Genomic DNA, 22,149 nt, shown 5'->3' on the forward strand with positions numbered 1-22,149 from the left:
TTCATGATGGGATTATTTTGCATATGTATGTGGCTTAATTGGACCATATTAACATCATTTTGGGTTGGTGGCTTAGGAAAAAGTGGGCCTTTAAAAGCTATATTACCCACCATGACATTATAGACCCCTTGTTGAGAGTTTACATTTCAGAGTAGGTAATAGGATCTTGGGCCTGGTGTTTTGGTTTCGTTTCAGCCCATTGCCTCTATTTTTTTCTTTTTTAAAATTAAGCCCATTTTTTCGGCCCACTGATTGGTGATTTCCCTTTCCTGGTATGACCTCCTTTGTGGACTTTAGCCTTAAAGGAGAAAATCCATTCAGCATCATTTATGTTGCAGTCTTTCTTATCAGCTATAGATGCATTTTCTCATGGCGCAAGGGAGCTGACATCTCTGTACCACCCTCCTCATCATCTTTCATTCCCTTGCTTTCTTCTGGTTTGGCAGCGTTCTCTTTCTTCTTCAGATTTGATTTGAAGCCTTTTTAGTGTAAGACTTTTCTGGTTCTTGTCTCAGTTCTACCTCCAAATCATCTGCTAAGACAGAAAATTTGGATGAGGTATGTACCTTTCCTCCCTTCACTCGTAAAATCCTTTTGTTCAACATACATCTCTATTCTAGCATTAGCTGGCTCAGGTTTTAATGTTCTTGCTTTGACAGGTCACTTTTCTAGCGTCCACTCACCATATTGGACCTCAATCAGAATCTCATTGGTGTTGATTGGAAATTTGACGCTGAACCTCGTTGCCCGTTAGTTCCGTTTGAAGGATGTTTCTGATGTTCACCAACTGGTGTTTTCTCTATAGGTTTGATCATGGGGAAATAATCATTTTTATGGCCAATCTTCCCATAGTTGAAGCAGATGAGATTGATGCCTTCATACATAATGGTGAAGATCTTTTTCCAAATGATAAACCGTGAAGGTAGAGGTTTTGTAAGGTCCACTTCAATGTTGACTCGAGCAGCAAATCTACCTCTTTTAACAGTATTGTGCTAGTTCACCTGTGCAAGAGTATTCATGTCTACTTTAAGAGCTTGCCGATCACATTCCTTATTTCCCACATAAAATCTTCGTTGCAGCAGTGCATAGGTAGCACAAGTATCCTTGCCTACAAGGCAAGTTTTTTCAGTTGGTTGGTGAGGGGTTGAAATTAGGACTCCATCTTTAGATGGCTAGACAATGTCCCGATATACCATCATTGAGAACTTTTGATAGAGTTATTTGTTATTCATTCTGAAAGTGAAGTAGTTGTTTTTGAAATCAATAAGCTTAAAGTCATAAGTACCCAAACATTCTCTGCAGTTTCATCTTAAGTTCAGTTAGATGCATTCTCTTCCCTAGGGGTGTGATAATAAGCAAGTGTTTCCAAGGTTTGCAAAGTTCTTTTAGTTGTTCATCAGGCATGTGTAGACTTGGCAATTCATTCACAATTTTCTGTTATTCTTCTGACCAAACCGGAGCATTGCAAATTTCTTCATTCAGCCATTCCTTGAAAAGTTCCTCAAAGTTCGATTCAGTAGGTGTCATGGTCTTCTTCCCCAGTAATTCAGCCTTGTATGAGAGTTGTTTTGGCTTTGCTTTGTCTGCATGTGTCTGTTGTTCCCTTGCGTGGATTGATTCTTCCATATGAGCATCATTTTCTTCTGAACCCCTTACATGATAGTATCGTCGTCTAGTTTTTTGGTGCTCCTCTCAAGCACAACTTCCTCCTCATATGATCGGACTCCATTACTCCCCCCTAAAGGGTTGGTTGTGGGAGTCGAAACACTAGCCCTAGCAAACCCTCTCTTATTAGGTTTCTCACTCATCCTCTCTCACCTAGGTGTAGTGATCCCAACGTGACTTTTAAAATAAATTGATATGCATAAAAAATAATAATAAGACAACAGTATTGCGTAATTATTTAAATTAATTAGTCATCATTGAGCTTCACCATGTCAAGATCTAAATGGATCAGAACTTTGCGTTTTAGGGGTATTTCGGTAAAGATTAGCAGTTGATTAATTCAGACGATGACTCTAAGCTGAAGATTCATGTGCAAGAGGCCCACCAAGCCTAAATTCATGTTAAGGAAAGAATAAAAGTATAACTTGCTTTTTTTTTATACATAAAAAAAAACATATATTGCATGTGTATGACTTTTAATGAGATCCAAGCGCCTAACGAGGAGTGTGAAATGTTGTCCAGCCGTAACATTTGGAAATTGATTCCCTACGTACCGTTGGTAATTCTCTAGTTTTAAGACTATTTTAGAAGTGTTTGCTATTTTTTTTAACCAAATAAAAGTAATATATGCATGACAAAAATTAAGGATATACTTGTTCTATTTGAATTTCATCATATTAAATATTAAAAAATGATGCTTGACCAAAATTTAACTGATCTAATTTCTACTCAGAAGAAGTTTTCTCGCTCATCAATTTTATACATGATCATCATCTTTAGGGAAAAATAGAATCAACTAATAAAGAAAGGATTAAAGTACAGTTGTATCCTAGAAGCATAATTTTAAAGAAGAGCAATTGTTATCGTTAAGTTTTTATGGATATGTGAGAATAGTACAACATCAGTTTACATTGACAAGAGGATTAGATGCAGCGGCGAAACTACGTGTTCCAAGAGGGGCCAGCCCTGTGCACTTTCTTTGTATCCCCCCCTCATTCTCATACACACTCTCCACAATAACCCCACAATTAAAATAGTGTCTTACATTATGCACATATATATGTACGAATTTTATACATACATACATACATATATATTCTCTTTAGGTTATAATATATAACATTAGTAAGTATTGCACCGTTCTCAAAAAAGTTAGATAAAATCTTAATCTCTTAAAATATTGTATATTTTTTTAATTATATCCTCATTTAACATTTTATACAAGTGTCTTAATAATGATAATTAAAATCTACAGGCATATTTTTGTCAATAAATATTATATATACTCTATATCATATATTTTGAATTAGGCAAGATTTTTTTTTATTGTGGTTTAGAGATATACTCCCTTTGCCTTTTACGTATACTTTTCAACGTTTTTTTTTACGTAGATTAAGAAAAATTATTAGATTGTTTTATTTTTTAAAAAATATTTTACAAAAAATGGAGCATTATTTATTATCCCAACAAGACATCTTATAATGTAGACTAACTTTTATTTTGGAAGGTACCTTATAATATAAGGGGCGAAGAGGGCATAAGTATATCATATGACTTTATTTTAACTGTTTCAAAAATTTTCTAAAAAGTACATATAATTTTTTATAATTTCTTATCTAATATTTTTAAATTATAAAATTAAAAGTTTAAATTAAGAACATATCTTTTGCTTTTTGAGAATTGGCCCCCTAACTATTAATGCTGTTCCACCCTTGACTAGATGGCATAAATTAAGTGGCGGAGCCACATGCATGTGAGGGAGGCAAATAGAAAAAAATTTATATATGGAATGTGTCAAATTTACAATCTTGTACTTTAGTTTTAAAATTTTAAATAATAAAATCCAACCACATCAAATTAAGTTACCTTTTTAAGTAAAGGTAGCTTTTCTTTCGAAGTTAAACTCTATATCAACTTTTCTAACACATTTTTGCCCAAACAGATTCTCAATATATGTTTTTCTTATAAAAATATACGTATGTTATTATATTTTGGTCTAATGTAATTATTTTTTAAATTTATTAATTTTTAAATTGATTTGCATTTCTTGATTTCGGATCTTGGCTTTGCCACGGCATAAAACACATAAGGTTGAGTTTGACCTGAAAAATAGGTTTTCTGTCAGAGCTTGACTTTGATTTGATTCAGGGTAAACTTTTTCATGACACTCATGTAATTTTTCATTAACCACGTCTTCATTCTCTTAATTGCCACGTGGAAAACACTTTGACACAATATAAGTCAGGTGAACAGAGCACGTCATGATCTAAATTAACTCAGTGTTGGGTCACCGTGGTGTGCTCCCGTCAATCCAAGCCAACATTGCGCCACTTTGAGGGAACATATATAACCCCATTAACAATTGAACAATGTCAATTGCTTTTCTCTGGGAAAAAAAAAAACAGAAAAAGAGAGAGACGTAGATGGAATCCCGTAGTAATTTTTTGGAGTAAATAACACATATATGAATGCATAGAAAACAAAACGGAACAAAACAAACGCTCACTTTTATGCCCTTTTTACCCTCTCCACTTCCATATCCATACATATACATATATAGGTGCCTATTAATAATAAAGTTGTGGCGACACACATGATATGTGCTTCCTTTTCTTCGCTTGTTGAATGAATAATAATAATACTAATACTAATACTTGACCACTCATCGTCAATTCATGCATGTGCATAGAAAAAAACCCTAATGTTGAATCTATCATGAACCCTAGAATTTCAGGGTCGTCTCGCTCCGATGACTCTCTTCTCCTTCTTCTCTCAGTGCCGCAAGCCCTTTCCGCTCCCCTTCGTTCTCCCCGCTCTCTCCCTTCCAGCTGCTGCTCTCCGACTTCCCGTCCTCTATACTCTCCGACCTCTCTCCCCCTCCTCGCATCTCTGATTCCGGAGAGCCCTGGTGCGAATTCGTTTTGTACATCTGAAGGTGGTGGTGGTGGAGCAGCGTGTGGTGGTGCGGCGGACCTGGCTGCGGCGCCGCTGCAGCGTAGAATTCTTGGTGCACTGGTGTTGCGGTGCAATAGTGCGGTGGAGGCGCGTGGGAGGTTGGGTGTGGGCTATAGATGGCCGGGGCGCCAGTGTGGGCGGCGGCGGCGGCGTACTCCGGTGGGACCCAGATTCCTCCTAGGACTACGAGCTGAGGTGCTGGTGACCCGGCTGCTTGTGGGCTTGGACTTGGACGTCGTGTGTGAAGCCTATATTTCTGTGCAGAGACAAAAGAGAGGCGGATGAGTGAGAGAAAGAAAATTGAAAAACAAGAAAAGTGTGATTTGGAAATGCCGAATATGCATTCTGCAGGCCGCAGAATGGTACGTTGTCAGTGAGACTGGCAAGGCAATTTTAATTGTACCTCTTCTTTCATGCCTGTCCCGCGTGTCCATGCCTGAGGAAAAAAAGAGAGTGGGAAAGATAGATAGATAGATAGAGAGATACCTGGAGATGGCTTTTAACTTCATCATTGGTCAAACCGTCAACCTTCATCAGCTCCCTTATCTGCTTTGGAGTAGCCACTGAAAAAATTGGAAAAATCTAAGTTGTCCCTTGCATATGATAGCAGTAATAATGATGAAAATAACAAGACTTTATCATCTTAATGATTGCAAGATGAGTATATGTATATATAATTTTCAATTAAAATTTTTATACCTTGAGATCCGCCTAGCATCTGAAGAGCATTTACGAATCGGCGGTGCAGGTCGGGTGACCAGCATCTTCTTGCCTTCCTCTGAGCTTGGTTAGTGGTGTTGATGGTGCTGGTTGTTTGCGGATCAGATGCAACTGAAACCCCTTTGCCTTGATCAGTGACCACTCCAGTACCGTTGCCTCCGCCGGCTTTACCGGAATTTTCCCTCTTGGGGCATGACACTGCATTTTCTGGCTCTGTGCATTTCTTGTCCTCCATTTCTTTCTCAACAGAGGAGAGGGCTAACTCTGGGATGATCCGTAATGTGGAGCCACCTTGGCATGAGTTTCGTTCTTTTGAGAATGGCAGAAAGGCTCCCCCATTCCTCTGTTTGTTGTCAAGAGGCAGCTTAGGGCTCACACTGAAACCAATATCAGCTTCTTTAGGGGATGTGATTGTGGACTGCGGCTTGGTCCCTTCATTTGCTTGGCTCCATAATTGAGCAGATGTCATCCAATTTGCCTTGTCTGATACGTTGGATGCTTTCTCAGAGCTTTCAGAGGTTGATTGCTTGATGGGTATGAATTCTTCTAGCACTGGCCTCGTGCCTTGATTTGCTCTGAAGGCCTGAAGTTGCTGCCTTGAGGCCTCCATAGCTGTCCCAAGATCAAATTATGATTAGGATAACTGAATCGTATAAGCAAAAGAAGAAGATGCTGAAACGCAAAAGAAAAAGGAAATAGTTTGCATGATATGTTACTATCCAGAGCAAGTAATTGCTGACTACTTTGCATTCAAAGGATAAAGCCTGAGATATGATTTCCCAAACAGATAAAGCTATCTCCTATCCGACGAAGGAAAAGGAAAAGAAGAGGAAGAATAGATAGAACAAAATAAAGAAAAAGTTTGATTTTAATAGCCATTGGAAAGATCAAAAGAATGAATATACCACCAGTTTATTGCTGATATATTGAATCTGGAAGCTGGTTTCTGATTCTGCGTTTAGTTTATTGGAGGGTTTTGATTTTGTTAATTTTCATGTGCATGAGAGACGAGTCTAACGTTAGTGATCATTTGGAGGTGTACCGTTAGTAAGAAGCTGCATGCAGAGAGGAAGCTCGCGCTTGAAGGCATCAATCTTGAGACGTTCTTCCTGGAGCCGAGAAAGGAACTCTTCAAGCTTGTAGGTATGATCTGCCTGATCTCCAAACGATTTCAGAAGCCAAGAATAGCTGTGCGGTTTGCAATCCAGGCTTAGTTCAGACGGAGAACCCATTTTTTTCACGTACAAAAAGTAAATATATAACTCCTAACAATCACTGTGTAAGAAGATGTTCATGCCAAAATAGGCGCAGGTTGGTATGTAGGAAAAAACACGAGCAAAAGAGGGTATTTGGCTTCTTCCTTTCTTTGTTTGAGTTCTGGTGGGGACTAGAGAGAGAGAGAGAGAGAGAGAGAGAGAGAGGAGGGAGGGCGGAGATTAATGTTTATGAACACAAGGAGGATCGAGGGAGGATCGTCTTCTTTTTAGGGCGAGTTTAAGAGGGAATAAAGCAGTATGTTTGTGTGTGTGAGAGAGAGAGAGAAAAGAAAAAGCAGAAGATAAAGCAGTGGGATGTAACTTCCTACAAAGAACCACGGCAAAAGGGGAAAAGATTTAAAAAAAAAAAAAAAGCAGAGAGATGGAGAGAAGGAATCAGTGAGCCTGACATTAGAGGGTCATGTGCTTAGAGCCTGGTTTAAGAACCTTAGAGTAGTCTTTGTACGAATTCAAAATCACCAATATAGAAAGATGATTCTTCTTCTTACTGTTACCCCCCTCTTTTTTTCTTTTAATCTTTCTTTTATGCCCATTGCACTCCTTTTTTTCCTTTGTAATTATAAAGATATATCCGCAAATGAAACCCAGATTCTCCTGCCAATTTCAAATCAAAACTTCATTAACTGCGAATCATTCCTGCTACTTTTCTTTTCTCTTCCTTTTCTCCCCCCACTGTTCATTATTCTTTCCATTTGAGACTGAATTTATTCAGTGAATGGATATCCAAAATTTTGGTTCAAAGGTCTCTTTACATACAATATATATATATTAGTCCTCTGAAAGGATCATCAACATTCAATATGGCTGTCAGAGAGTGATTTTCGTCTTCTTTGTGAAAATCTTGGATTCTTTGTATGGAACTGTAATTAATTGATCAAAACACGCACATATTTCTAGCCGGACGCAACACAGCACCGAAAAGAGAAATCAGCAGGGGGTGGAAGATGCTGGCCAAATGCATGGCAAAGTAGTAGAGTACTTGTGGATGTCCTTACATTGATCATGTGTTAGAGCAGAAACTAATGATTCTACCATGATTAATTAATGGCCATGACCTTGTGGGAAGCTAGCATATACCATGCAACATGATTTTCCCATTGAAATTGAATATAGATAGAGAGAGAGAGAGAGAGAGAGAGAGAGAGGAGGGCGAGAGAAATTAAAGCACATATTCAAATAGGTTTTAGTATCAATCCACCTTGCAATGCAACTTTACTCCTCTTTTTTTTTTTTTTTCAGTCTAGAAAGTTGCATAATTGTCCTGCAGGAGGTTTAGTGCATTGATCAGAGAGAAGAATGGGAGGAATATCTAATCTCAGGAGGCCCAAAAAAAAAAAAAAATTGGCGACATTGGTAATAAAGAATAAAATATTTTGCCTCTAAGGAAGGAATATCTTAGTCCCAATTCTGCGATTCTAAATTAAGGGAGCACAACCCACGAAGCTTAAAGGAAGAATATAATAAAATAAAATTAACCCTCCAAAAGAGTTACAAAGGAGGCTAACCCGGCCAGAAGAATCTTCCTCTGCTACTCACTTTAGTGAAGTGGGTTGGAAGGTAACAAGATTCTCTTTTCGTTACACATATATGGGTCCCGAGATCCATCCCCTCATCCGGATCGGATCCTGGAAGTTTGTCCATTGGGTCAGGGTCACGACTACTTGATTCCTCCAGGATTTCACATAACCAAACATCACGTGTCTTCTTTCACGCTACTATAGATATTTTCAAATCGATACGGTAGTGTAATTAATGATAATTATTGTCTCGCATTTTCAGTGAATAAAAGTTTAAATGTATTAACTATTAACCCATCCACGTATTAATTAGGAGTAGATCTAACAATGACTATAATTTATCTGAAGTGTTGGTCATTTTAATTAAAATTTTTATTTTAGCTTTTCGTTTATTCAGTATATTATCAACACATCATAAACCGGATTATTTATATTCAGAAATTTTAAGTAAACGACAAATATAGCAATAGTGGACGGCTAGTCTGCTTCAGCTTCACTGCTCTTCATAGCATCTAGAATTTTCCAAACTGGATATGGATATTGTACGTGACTCATGCAAATACACGATCCTTCGTTTTTTCACGCGAATATTGTGTCGCGTTATGAATATGGCATATGCAATTATATTTATTTAATGCTAGCTAATTCTTTTTTCCCCCAGAATCAAAAAGTTAATTGTTTCGAATTCACACATATAACCATGGTATTGAAAACCGGACCGGACCGGACCGGCCGGGTCAACCCGGAAACCGGTGAACCGGTCCCCTGTCCGGTCTGGGTTTGCACTTAACCCGGTGAGGGAGTGAACCGGTGTAACCCGGTCAACCCGGGTTCAACCCGGTATAACCCGGATAACCCGGTGGGTTGACTGGGTTAACCGGGTTAATATTTTTTCAGACTTTTACCCCAAAATGACGTCATTTTTTTTTTTTTTTTCATTTTTAATTTTTCAGAGCTCTGAGTTCGGAAAAAAATAACAAAAAAAAGTAAAATTGAAGTCAAAAAATAAAAAATTAGAGATAGAGCATGCTAAGTCCAAAATATAGTATTTTATTATTGTTAGACTTTTGAGTGGTTGGATTTGGTTGAATGTTTTTATAATTAATGTCTTTTTATTTAAATTGTATTATTTTAATCATGACCGGTTTGCCACCGGTTCAACCCCCGGTTCAACCCTGATTGAACCACTAACCCGTGACCCAGTGCCATGACCGGTTTAATGACCGGTCCGGTTTTACGTACCTTGCATATAACTGATACATATATTGGGTGGTTTTGGAATATTCACGTTCATTTCACACATATGTACCAGACTTTGGAGGAAACAAAAATGCGTATGTTCATGAGTGATATTTTGACATTTTAGTTATATTGATGGATCACTTGCTAATTTTAAGAAACGTCAATCATGCCTGAACTGACCCTTTTAATTGACAGTTAATATAAATAACTGTTTAATAAAAAAAACTGCTTAGTCTCTCGATGATGCTGTTTATTTTAATTTCTTAATTCTTAATATAAAAGAATATTTTTTAGTGTCGAATGGGAACATAACATTAATGATATTCGAAATTCATTTCAATATTATATTCATAACCTGCATATAAAATTCTATTATTTATAAATAAGTAAAATAAGGAGGAAGGAAAATAGAAATAAAATTTTAGGAAGAATTATATTGAAGTCTCACAAAAAAAAATAATTATTATAAAATTTATTGACAAGTGATTGTGTTGTTAGTGGCTTTTAATTTTTTTTTGTGGGATCTGAATGTAATTCTCCTAAAATTTTAATTTTTTTTATTTTAAAAATTTCTCTACCTAATTTTCTCTACTACCTATTTTCTTTTCACTTTTCCCCCATCCAAACAAATGTAGGCTCTCTTGGCAACACATGGAGCTTAAATTTTATGAATAGATGCAGATTGTGAGTGTATTATAATGCAATTTTCAATTGTAAAGAAGACATCTAAATTTTAAATGTAATTTGCAATTTTGAGATTTCTATTTAAAACTATCTGAATTAAAATTTATAATTTATTTTTAATCAAATTATTAGCGACTTAATCATCACTAAATCAATATTTTAGGAACTAACTATAATTCTCTCAAAACTAGGAGATACAAATTTTGTGATCTAATTCTGTTATTTCATTGGTAATAATAAATAAATACAAGTTTTTTGGGGTAGATTACTTTAGATGTGTTTGAATTTCAATTAAATATAATTGATTAAAAAATTGATGAATAAGGTTGACTTTAATCATAATTGAAAAGTGGAATTGAAAAGCAAAATTAAAAGGCAAAATTGAAAATAAGGTAAAATTATATTTTTGTAAAAATATATCTAAACACTCATGTTACATATTAAAATTAATTATGAATCCAAAATCATGTTTTTAAAAAAAATCCAAACACCCTTGTACATGCCAAATTGATTTATGAATTCAAAATCAAAGTTATTTTATAAGCTATTATTACATGCTTTTCAACTCTACATTTCTAAAAATTTATCCAAAAATTAAATAAATTAGTTTATAAATCATATTTTTTGGTTCATAATTGATTTTAACATAATAAGAGGTATTTAGATATTTTTAAAAAAATTATAATTTTGAATTCATAGTTGATTTTAATATGTATGATGGGTATTTGAATATTTTTAAGTAAACATAATTTTAAATTCATAATTAATTTTAATATGTAATACAGGTGTTTGAATAATTTTTGCTAAAATCGATTTTCATACAATCAATTGATTTTGAATGCAAATCTAATCGGGCGCTTCCTTTTGGTTGTTTCAGAGATCTTGGTATATACGAACCGTATTCTGGCACATGGGCCGATAAGATCCGATTACGATTCATTCGGCTCTAACCAATTGGGTCCGATCCAAATTTAAACAAGTTTTAGATCTTCGTTGTAATTCGCAAACAGTAGTGCATTTCTGTCCTGAGAAAACCAAAAAAAAAAAAAAAGAATGACTTAAAGTATGGGGAAAAAAAGATGAATGCTTTAGTAATTTGGAAATGAGAAGGAAAAGAGAAGAGTGCATCGAATTCCTTTGAGAGAGAGAGAGGGAGAGAGAGGGAGAGAGGCGATAATGAATATGATTGAGTCTTGTGCTTGAAGCTACACTCCAACCCACACCTTTTATTTAAAAAAAAAAAAGAACAGGAAATAAAAAACTTTTTTTAAAAAGGATTTAAAAGAAAGAGGAGAATATCTGAAGGGCGACACGTGTCCATAACATTCCCGCATATTGTCCTTCTGAATATCCCTTTTGTCTCACCCAGAATATTCCTTTCTCCTCTTTCCCGCTTTTGGCTAACCAGCAACCGTTTCTGGAGTTCCTTACCTCCGCCGGTTCATCAGATTTTGATAGCACATATCTCGACCGTTGGATTTCAAGATTAAAATTGGAGGGTCTAAAGTTAACACTACTTCATTTTTATATTGTTGATAACTTACCATTTTAATGGATATGGAATTTAAAGTAAGCATAATTTCCTGAATTTTATTCTTTTTTAAAAAATAAATTTACTATCTAAAAACTATAAAATTTTCAAGAATTAATAAATATAAATAGTTCTTTTGAATATAAATTTAATAATATATTTTATTTTGATAAAAATTTCTAAATTGATTAATTGTTGACAAGAGAATAACGATAACAATCTCATAGCTCGCGCACTCGAGTGATTGACAGAGGGTCTATGGTGTTAGGAATCTGGGAGAGATTTCATTTGTATGTAATCAATTTCACATGACATATACATGGGTAAAACTGGCAAATTAAAAGTATACTTTTAGCACGTTACAAATATAGTTCACTGCTAGTTTTATGTATCAAAGCTCTGAAATTAAATAAGTATCAGTTGACCCTTTGATCTAGTGGTACCTTGATATTCTTATGATCCTTCCGAGGTTTTAGGATAATCAAACTGCCATTGTGGTAAAGAGGAGTATGTGGGTGGGCTGTCAGGTGCGTGTGAAATGTTTGTGTGTGAGATCCCCATACCTTGTGGGGATAGGGTTTGCAAGGCGATTCATTAAAAAAAATGTATTGATTAGTTGAGTTGGAGACCATGAGGGACAGGGCGGCCGGTTTCAAGATTAAGAACTTTTATAAATTATTATTCCCTTCATTAAAAAATGTAAGACATTTTTAATTGAATCTTACTTTCAATAAAGTAGTTACCTACTTTTAAATTAACTATATCTTTTTATATTTACCCTTATTAAATATCCTATAATAAATATAAAGTCATTATCAATAAGGGCACTTAAAAAAAAAGATAATGATTACACCTCAAAGTACATTTTTGAATATCCAACTCTTAAAAAATATCTTATATTTTTAAATAAAAAGAGTACGTATTATTGATATTTTCGTATCATTAACATATTCAAATTCCTAGTTTTATGAGGTATAAGTGACATTTTGATTGTTTGGACTTACTTTTGTTGGCTAGAGTCTTAGAGTTTTATTTGACTCAAAAATAACAAAAGAAAAGAAACGCGAGTCTAGTGCTATTCACCCCCCCCTTCAAATAAATACATATAATTGCACAAATGATTAGCAATTTACAATTTTTGATCAAATAATTTAATGACCGTTAGTATCACATGCCAAGAATAATGTGTGCCAAAATATATACAATATAATTAAACAAATAAAGATTCAAGAGTATTTGAGTCGACGGTGTTAATTGAACATGTTAGGCCAAGTGATGAGGATGTAAGGCTTGGCTCCATCCAACATATGGATGAATGGAAACAGTGTCAAACACTATCAATTGAATACAATAAAGATCATATAAGTATGTTTGACTCATATATATTAGTACCTTTTTCACTTTGTCCCTTTTAAGACACAGAAACAGTGTTAAATCTTTGAATATTTGTGTTCTCAAAGTGCAATAAAAAGTGCCAATATGAATGATATCTGAATTTCAATCCCCAAACAGCCATCAAGTTGGATTTAGGATTATCAAGTTGAGAAGTCTGGGTCCTCCATTCTCAGCCAAACAACAACTTGTGTGCCAGTGATGGTCCCCTGGCAAAGGTAGTCCAACATAATTAAGGTAAAGCTTCATCGTCAAAAATTAATGGTACTTATATGGTTAGACATGGTTACAAAATTATGCTGGGAAGTGGCAATTCAAGTTCCACATGGAAAATTTATGTGTGCCTATGTCTTTCTACACTTTAGGTGAAGTATTCTTCTCAAATTTGGAAACCCGTTTGTGCACACACTAATAAATTAATGGATATATGCTACTCTCTCCATTTAAAAATATAAAATATTTTTTGAAAGAGTTGGATATTCAAAAATAATGCAAGATATTTTTATTCTCTCAAAATATAATCATTTTTTTTAAAAAAAAGTCCCTATTGAATAAATTACTTCATATATATATATATATATTTTAAAATAAAATATTTTATTAAATATAAATAAATATAAAAATATAAGATTAATTTAAAAATAAATAATTATTTTATTTAAAGATGGGATTCGAATAAAAAATATCTTCCGTCTTTTAACTGTGGGAGAACTTTTGCTATGGACAAGTATTGCATTTCCTTAGCTTCAAAAAGAAATTTGGAATCATCACACTTCAATCAATCATCAAGCAGTACACACGCGTGCTTGTCGTATTCAATATTACAGGAAACAAATATGCTCATGACTTTGATTATGAGATTTATTTCTTCGGCAAAGCTACCCAGAAAAAAAATCATAAAATGAAATAGATAAATGTTATTAACTATCTGTAAATTTTTAACTTATATCTGATTCTAAATAAATATAAAGCTTGGTAAAAACAGAAGAACATAAAATGGGTTAATAATAAGTAAAAGAAAGAATGATGAAACGATAAAGAAAAAAAAAAGGCAGTGCTGTGTGGGAGAGAAAGTCCAAGATACGGATAGAAATAAAGCAGCAATAATTGAAAGTGAAAATTAAGGAGAAAAGAGCCATGACAAGAAACTGGAAATTCTATATGATATATAAATTCTTGTGAATCCATTATCTATCCACCTGAAAAGCCTCTGCCAGTTCATGCATATGCGACGCATATATAAAATTATCCCAAAATTCGGTTCAACTTGGATCTCACGGAATAATTATATATGATATCAGAAATTGTTAATTAAAAAGTTGAAAGGAATAATATTGAAAGATAAATTATATAGTATGTATTGGGTGGTCGTGGGGGGAAATTAAAGCCAATGAAAGGTACGTTTACGGGTAAACAAAAAGGATGTGCGTATAAGAAAGAGGACGAGAATCAGTGTATGAAGTCTACAAACAGGTGCACCTGTGAAGCCCACACACTTAGCTCTAGCTAGCTAGGATTGTTCTTCTCCACTCCATTGTTTCACTTTGTTATATATTAGATTCTTCTTTTAATTGGAACTATTTATTAATGAAAACAAGGTGCAGAACATGATTTTAGAGTTAAAAGGATTAGTCTTTGCTATTTAAGTAAAACACAAGTTTAGAATTAAAAAATTAATCATTTTATCCATATAAATTAAAATTATAAAAACTGAGTTGTACTGAATTAAAAACTATAAAAATTGAGTTATACTAAATTAAAATTCAAAAATTAACAATCAAATCAAACCTATAAAAATCATGTTAATGTGCAAATGAATCTGTGATGAGACAAAGGTATCAATTAGAGGGTGAATGTAACAAATGTGGGTGAATAAATTTAGAGAACAACACAAGATAAGCACTGACAAAATGTGTGTACGTGTCTATATTACTATATATCTATTCACACACACACACACACAGAGAGAGAGAGAGAGAGAGGAATCTAGGGGCGAAGCGTTATGAGAGAGTGGAGAATAAGGAATAGGATTGAGATTGGTCGGCCTCTAATAAAAAAGAACAAACTTTTGTTGGGAAAAATGAAAGGTTACACTCAGTTAGAGTCACTCACAAGATTGGAATTTCTTAACTCATTATTTTCTCATTTAATTAAAATTTGCGTTGACTCGTTTTTTTTGTTAACACCTAAAATACACTTCACACCCACGCCACCCACACCAACCTTCTTTTTCTTCATCCAGATTCTGCACTCTCAGTTTTTCCATATTTCTAATACCGCTTCAATATATTCCTTAATTTTTTAAATCTTCCTAAGTGTCTATTGTTGTTTATATGTTAGTTAATAAATGTATAAATCAATTCAAAAAAGTAAGCAACTACTTGTTCCCCTCGAGTGAAATCTTAAGTTATAACCATGCATGTGAAATTGCTGCTGGAATCGTTGTACTCCCACATGGTCTCACTCAATTCAATTTGATTAAGCAAGTGATTGGTTATTTTGGCCTGTTTATATATACCAATATAGTTGAAAGATGTCTATTCATTATTTTTAGATATGCTCTGCTGGAGTCTACTCCTTATGTTGGCAAAAAAAAAAAAATTAATTATAGACTGTTATTATAATATTTATTATATTTTTTACTAATAAATAAAATATAAATGTATTGGCAAATCTAGATGGGCCGATTACGTAAAGTGAAGTATAGTGCTGTTTGACCTGAGCCCAACCAAAGATTTCGACACATTAACGAAGATGCGCTGAAAAAAAGGGTGGAGAGAATTTCAATCAAAGATAATAGATGTAACATAATTATTAGTTAATTTTAAAATTTTTTAAAATTTTAGCTCAGTTTGTGAACATAAAAGCAAAAAAAAATTTTAATTTTAAAAAAAATAAAATATCCTTCATTTATTATACAAAATCACAAGTTATGAATTTTCTCATTTCACATGTTAATTTATTAATATGAATTGTAAATTACATGAATTGATATATCAATAATTATATAAAACTTGATATTAGTTATTTACTCATAAACAGTAACAACAGTTGTTCACTTATTAATTTTATTTATTAATTTACTAACATCAGTTGTAAATTACTGATAAATCTTATAATTTATAATTAATATTAGCAAATTAATAAGTAAGGTTAGCAAATTAATAACTAATGTTACTACTTGTTTGACAAATGAATGTAATTTATAAGTGATATTGATAAATTAATAAGTGAAGTAAAAAAAATTAATAATTAATGATTATGCATAATAAGTGAAGGATACTTTGATCATTTCATAGTTAAAATTATTTTTACTTTTACCTCATAGATTGAATTGAAATTTTAAAATTTTTTAAGATTCATTAGTAATTACCTCATATCCCTAACCCTTTTTTGAAATTCTGCCCGAAAAAAATTAAGAAGCCTGGCATTACTATTCACTAATCACTAATATCATGTTTTCTGAATTCACTGTCACTAATTGACTATGACTTATTGGCCAAAAAAAAATTGACTATGATTAAATCCATATTAAATTAAATTAATCCCAATAATCTATTGTAATCCCAATTTTAAAGACCATGGCCAGTAGGATATTTTATTATTTGATATCTTTTGAGTATTTTTATTTTTGCAGAATGAAGTATAGCATCGTTATTTAATAGGTGAATTTTAAGTTCTCTCCGCGTTTCGTATTAAAACATTTTTTTACTTTGTGTGTCAAAAGATTGTGATGCCGATGTCATTTAACAATTCGATTATTTTAATTAAAGAAAATCTGATTGGTCAAAAAAAACATAAAGGAAAATCTGGTGAAAAAAATACTCCTCTGACAAAAAAATGTAAAATATTTTTTTAATAAATTAAATATTAAAAAATATAAGATATTTTTAAACTTTTGAAATGTAATTTTTTTAAAAAATATTCCTATTAATAATAATTTTATATTTATTATAAAGTATTTAATAATGATAAATATAAAAAAATAAAATTAATTAAAAAATAAGTAATTAAAAGATGAGATTTAATTAAAAATAATTTATATTTTTTTAATCGAGAGAGTGTCTCCACCTGAACGCCCATCACCCTATCTGATATAAAGTTTATCCGTCCTGAAGGGACCTTGACCGTTAAACTTTTAGTTGACGAAAATACGCCTCCTGCTTCGGTTAGTTGCAACGCTGCAAAATCGATCGGTGCCGTTGGACCCAGCCTCCATGCAATGCATAGCCTGCCTTCCTCTCTCACCCACTACAAACCCGCAAGTGTCTCATCTGAAACCCCAAAACACCTTGAACTTTCCTAAAGTCACAACAAAACTTATAAACCCCAAAGACAATGATGGCAGTAATCATCAAGACTTGTACAAGTCTTACTTCGATAATATGTCTTCACTATGCAAAGATGGGAAAATCCAGAGATCTCTGGACTTGTTCGCTGAAATGGAATCCAGGAATCTCCATGCTGGACCGGATGTTTATGGAGAAATTCTTCAGGGATGCGTATACGAGCGAGCTCTTTTTCTGGGTCAGCAAATTCATGCTCAGATTATTAAAAAAGGCGACTTATTTTCGCGAAACGAGTACATTGAAACCAAACTGGTGATTTTCTATGCAAAATGTGACGTCTTGGAGGTGGCGAATCATCTATTTCGTAGACTAGAGAAACAGAACGTGTTTTCCTGGGCTGCCATTATTGGTTTGCAGTCTCGGAGCGGTTTGTATGAAGAAGCGTTGTTGAGTTACTGTGAAATGCAAGAGAACGGGGTTCTACCGGATAATTTTGTCATCCCAAATGCGTTGAAGGCTTGTGGTGCTCTGCAATGGAATGGCATTGGGAAGGGAATTCATGGGAACGTCGTCAAGATGATGGGTTTTGGTCACTGTGTTTTTGTCTCAAGTAGTCTCGTGGATATGTATGGGAAATTTGGGTTTTTGGAGGATGCAAGAAAGGTGTTTGATGCTATGCCTGAGAAGAACGTTGTTGCTTGGAATTCAATGATTGTGGGTTATGCCCAAAATGGACTGAACGAGGAGGCAATTAAACTCTTTCATACCATGCGAATGGAAGATGTCGAGCCAACTCAGGTCACTTTGTCAGGTTTACTTACTGCATCTTCTAATTTGGAGGCACTAGAAGAGGGAAGACAAGGGCATGCTCTGGCAATTATAGGTGGATTAGCGTTAGACAACATTTTGGGTAGTTCCCTTGTAAACTTCTATTCCAAGGTCGGACTGATTGAGGAAGCTGAACTGGTTTTCAGCAAAATAATCATGAAAGATGAGGTAACATGGAATTTGCTCACATCCTGTTATGTGCAAAATGGGCTGGTTGAGAAGGCACTTGACATGTGCCATCTGATGAGAGAAGAAAACTTGAGGTTTGACTGTGTGATCCTCTCATCTTTATTGACTGTGGCTGCAGATATAAGGAATGTAGAACTTGGTATGATGGGGCACAGCTATTGCATTAAAAGCAACTTTGAATCTGACTTGGTTGTCTCAAGTAGCATCATAGATATGTATGCAAAATGTGGGAAGATGGATTATGCGAGAAGAGTGTTTAGCTCTACCACAAAAAGAGATATTGTATTGTGGAATACAATGTTAGCTGCTTATGCAGAGCTGGGACTGAGTGGCGAGGTCTTGAGATTGTTCTATAGGATGCAAATGGAGACCATCACACCAAATGTGATATCATGGAATTCTGTGATCTTGGGTTTCTTAGGAATGGTCAGGTTACTGAAGCTCAAAATATGTTTTCAGAAATGTACTTTCTGGGCGTTCAGCCTAACTTGATCACATGGACTACAATGATGTCTGGTCTGGCTCAGAATGGTCGTAATTATGAAGCTATTCTGGTTTTTAAAGAGTTGCAAAATGTAGGAATTAGAGCCAACAGCATAAGCATGACTTGTGCACTCTCCGCATGTACAAATATGACATTGTTGAAATACGGAAGAGCAATTCATGGTTATGTTCTGAGACATTATGTTTCTCTGTCTCTTCACATCAGGACATCTATAATGGACATGTATGCTAAATGCGGAGCTATAAATGCTGCAAAGAGTGTTTTTAACACGTGTTCAAGAAAGGAATTACCTGTCTACAATGCGATGATCTCTGCTTATGCATTACATGGTCAAGCTATAGAAGCCCTTGCGCTTTTTAGACAAATGGAGAAAGAAGCTATAGTACCAGATCACATGACTTTTACCAGTGTCTTGTCGGCATGCAGCCATGCAGGATTGGTGAAGGAAGGTCTAGAACTTTTCGGTTATATGGTCTCTGAACTCCATATGAAGCCAAGTTCAGAACATTATGGTTGCTTAATTAAACTTCTTTCCCTTCATGGTCACTTAGATGAAGCTCTTAGGATTATTATTACTATGCCTAGCCACCCAGATGCACATATATTAGGATCCATGCTTGTGGCTTGTGGACGAAACCATGAGATTGAACTTGCAGGTTATATAGCAAAATGGTTGTTAAAACTGGACCCAGGTAATTCGGGTAATTATGTGGCTCTTTCAAATGTGTATGCAACTGCTGGAAAATGGGATAAAGTATCAAGTATAAGGAGGCTACTGAAAGAAAAGGGCCTGAGAAAAATTCCTGGATGTAGCTGGATTGAAATTGGACAAGAACTTCATGTATTTGTTGCTGGTACTAGATCACATCCCCAGATAGAAGAAATTTATACAACATTGAATTTATTGAGAGTGGAAATGAATTCTGCAAATTGTTTTGGTCATGGTCCTGATGCAAAATCCTTCAGTTCTAATTTTCTTCTTGATTCTGATTGAATTATATGAGTTGCAGAAAACAGGGTGTACCATGGAAGATAAGAAACTGACGACTAGCAAATTTACTGAAGGAGAGAAACTTAAAAGCTACATCTGCTGTCAGAAGATGGTAAAAACTTATTAATCTATTGTCAGAAGATGGTAAAAGCTTATTGAAGGATGCAAACTCTCCTTGGGGTTGAATAGGCATTGATCCATTAATTTGGAGAAGGTTCCATCAGCAAATTTATCTCAAACAAAACATGCTACACTTCGGCATTATGCAATTTCAGATCAAAATGTCCAGCAGTAATTAAATTTTGCTGGAAAATGTGTTCTAGCTACAATAGAAGAAGGACATGTTCTTGAAGATAGCCCTGCTTCTACTGTAAATACTCAATGTTCTAACACATCTTTGTTTTATTTATAACAATCTCAAAGTCCAGGAGCTCTGTCTGCTTCGGCTCTTTACCAGGTCAATTGTCAATACCCCGGAGGAGAGTTTACCGATTGCACACATGCGAAAATATCCGAGGTTCCATTTTTCTATGATTGAGAGGCCAAGATTTTGAATCCTTTTCTGTGATACATATACATATTTTGCATTCCCTCTGTAAAATGAAAATCACCAATGCAGCACTTTATCTCTCAAAGCCGCTTCCCAAACAAACACTCAAAATGTCCGGTCTGCCTAACCATGTGTAAAGGAAATTGTTTCCCTTTTTCCTTTCAAAGAGCACCAATCGATTAGAAGTTCCAACTATGTGTCAAAAGAAGATTAGAAGTCCCGACTATGTTGTCTTGAGATGTATAACCTGATTTTGTTTTTCATTGACTTGCATGACCGCGCTGCACATTGTTTTTCGAAAAAACGTTACAATGTGGCAACAGTTGCTCTTCTATTCAGGTCGTGATCACAAGTGACAAGATTAGGAGTCTTACCTCCGGACAAGTCATCAAAAGAGCAAGTCATGTGAGTGATTCTCTAAATGAGTGTTGATTTTTTTGCCCCCCTTTTCTTTTGTGAAATCTCTTTACAAGTTAAATTGCTCAAATAGATGGAAAATTTTGAATGGGCATGGCAGATAAACATGTTCAGAGTTCAAACTTCATTATTTGAAAAGAGAGAGTTGGGTGAGCGACTGGGTCCTCAACTGCTAAGCGAAGTCACATGATGGTGGAACAGCCTGTTGAAAAGGGTTAGTACAGTACACCTTGAGGTCCACCACTAAGTGAAAGTCCTTGAGTTGGCTGTTGGCACTTGGCAGTCATCAATTCTTGTTTTCTTTTCCTTTTTCTTTAGTCCATCCTACCTTTGAAGATGTTCCCATTCATAAATTTTATGGCACATCCGGTTTATAAAAGATAAATTAAACAAGTTAACTATTAAAGGAGATGCAAGTGTGTAGCATATCTTTTAATAGAATTTACTTTTGATATCATTTACATGTCTCTGATTGGTTTGATTTGACTGATTTATCTTTTGTAGGTCAAGAATCTCTTTTATCAATGAAATGGATATTTGCCAACTGTATCTTAAAGAATTACGTATCAAAGTGAGTCCTTGATATCAAATTAAAAATTTTTCCCGTGATAAACCTCAAACATCCTGATCACAACTTATAAATCTGTGAAAACGAACTTGCCTCATTTCCTCTTTTTCACAGTTATAGAAATAAGTAGTGGTTAGGTTGTTTTAATCCATTGAATAATCGAGTTATATTTTGCTATGGTTGTTGTGATGTTACTTTAATAATGAATTTGTAATAATGGATGTAATGAATTTAGTAGGCATCTTGCCTAATCTGCAATTTCTGAACTGAATAGAATACTGTTATTGATTTAAACTCAACTCGAAAATAATTTACCGTTTGAATGTTTGTGCTTGTATTTCCTCCTCATGACCAAGCCTCGAACAGTTTTGTGGGAGAAAGCTTTCTTCTAGAGGAGCTTCACAAGTCACCATCATTGCATAGCAGTATGTATGTTAAAACAATGAACTTAGAAGGCAAGAAAACTTCTCTTTATGGTGGTTGATGATGCATTGTCATGTGTTCTCTCACCTGTCTAACTTTTTTATTTTTTTTCTCATTCTTATTCTTCAGGTAGATGAGCATCATGTGGCGCTGAATGAGGACTAAACTAATATATTCATGTGTTTCGTGAAGAACACTCTTCACGTCGTCCCAAGTTACGAGATCTAATTTACTCAGGATGGCAAGGGAATATAGAATATATGTCTGTCAATTTCTTGGCTCAAGTTGTAAACAACATTGGAGATTTTTCAATGGAGTGAAGGAAGGCTAATGCTTAATATCCTGATTACAGAATCAGGTGAACAGAATGAACACATCTGATGAAGTTTTTACGTTGTGATCATAG

The 22,149-nt window shown here is 34.5% G+C and overlaps 2 protein-coding genes across 2 annotated transcripts; one reads left to right on the forward strand and one right to left on the reverse strand.

Moving 5' to 3' along the window:
* Nucleotides 1-4,020: 4,020 nt before the first annotated feature.
* Nucleotides 4,021-6,785, reverse strand: LOC129297871 (myb family transcription factor EFM-like). The gene is made up of 4 exons (XM_054936212.1): nt 6,383-6,785; nt 5,320-5,952; nt 5,107-5,183; nt 4,021-4,876 (listed from the first exon to the last, which is right to left on the reverse strand). Exons 1-4 carry the CDS (start codon nt 6,570-6,572, stop codon nt 4,388-4,390), a joined length of 1,389 nt encoding a protein of 462 aa, XP_054792187.1. The 5' UTR covers nt 6,573-6,785; the 3' UTR covers nt 4,021-4,387.
* A 10,420-nt stretch (nt 6,786-17,205) lies between these two features.
* LOC129297873 (pentatricopeptide repeat-containing protein At5g55740, chloroplastic-like) lies at nt 17,206-21,770 on the forward strand. Its single transcript, XM_054936215.1, is given in 4 exon segments — nt 17,206-17,275; nt 17,322-18,698; nt 18,701-20,740; nt 20,853-21,770. Coding segments are annotated over 3 exon segments (2,535 nt in total). The 3' UTR covers nt 19,789-20,740; nt 20,853-21,770.
* Nucleotides 21,771-22,149: the final 379 nt, after the last annotated feature.

This window comes from Prosopis cineraria, unplaced genomic scaffold (genome assembly GCF_029017545.1).
Source record: "Prosopis cineraria cultivar Desert tree isolate PC_DT_omini unplaced genomic scaffold, ASM2901754v1 PC639, whole genome shotgun sequence".
Taxonomy (NCBI): domain Eukaryota; kingdom Viridiplantae; phylum Streptophyta; class Magnoliopsida; order Fabales; family Fabaceae; genus Prosopis; species Prosopis cineraria.

Coding starts and splice junctions, on each gene's coding strand:
- LOC129297871 (XM_054936212.1), bottom strand. CDS start 6,572: ATGGGTTCTCCGTCTGAACTAAGCCTGGATTGCAAACCGCACAGCTAT. Junction 5,184..5,319: donor GATGCTAGGCGGATCTCAAG/GTATAAAAATTT, acceptor CAATTTTTTCAG/TGGCTACTCCAAAGCAGATA. Junction 4,877..5,106: donor AAGTTAAAAGCCATCTCCAG/GTATCTCTCTAT, acceptor GTCTCTGCACAG/AAATATAGGCTTCACACACG.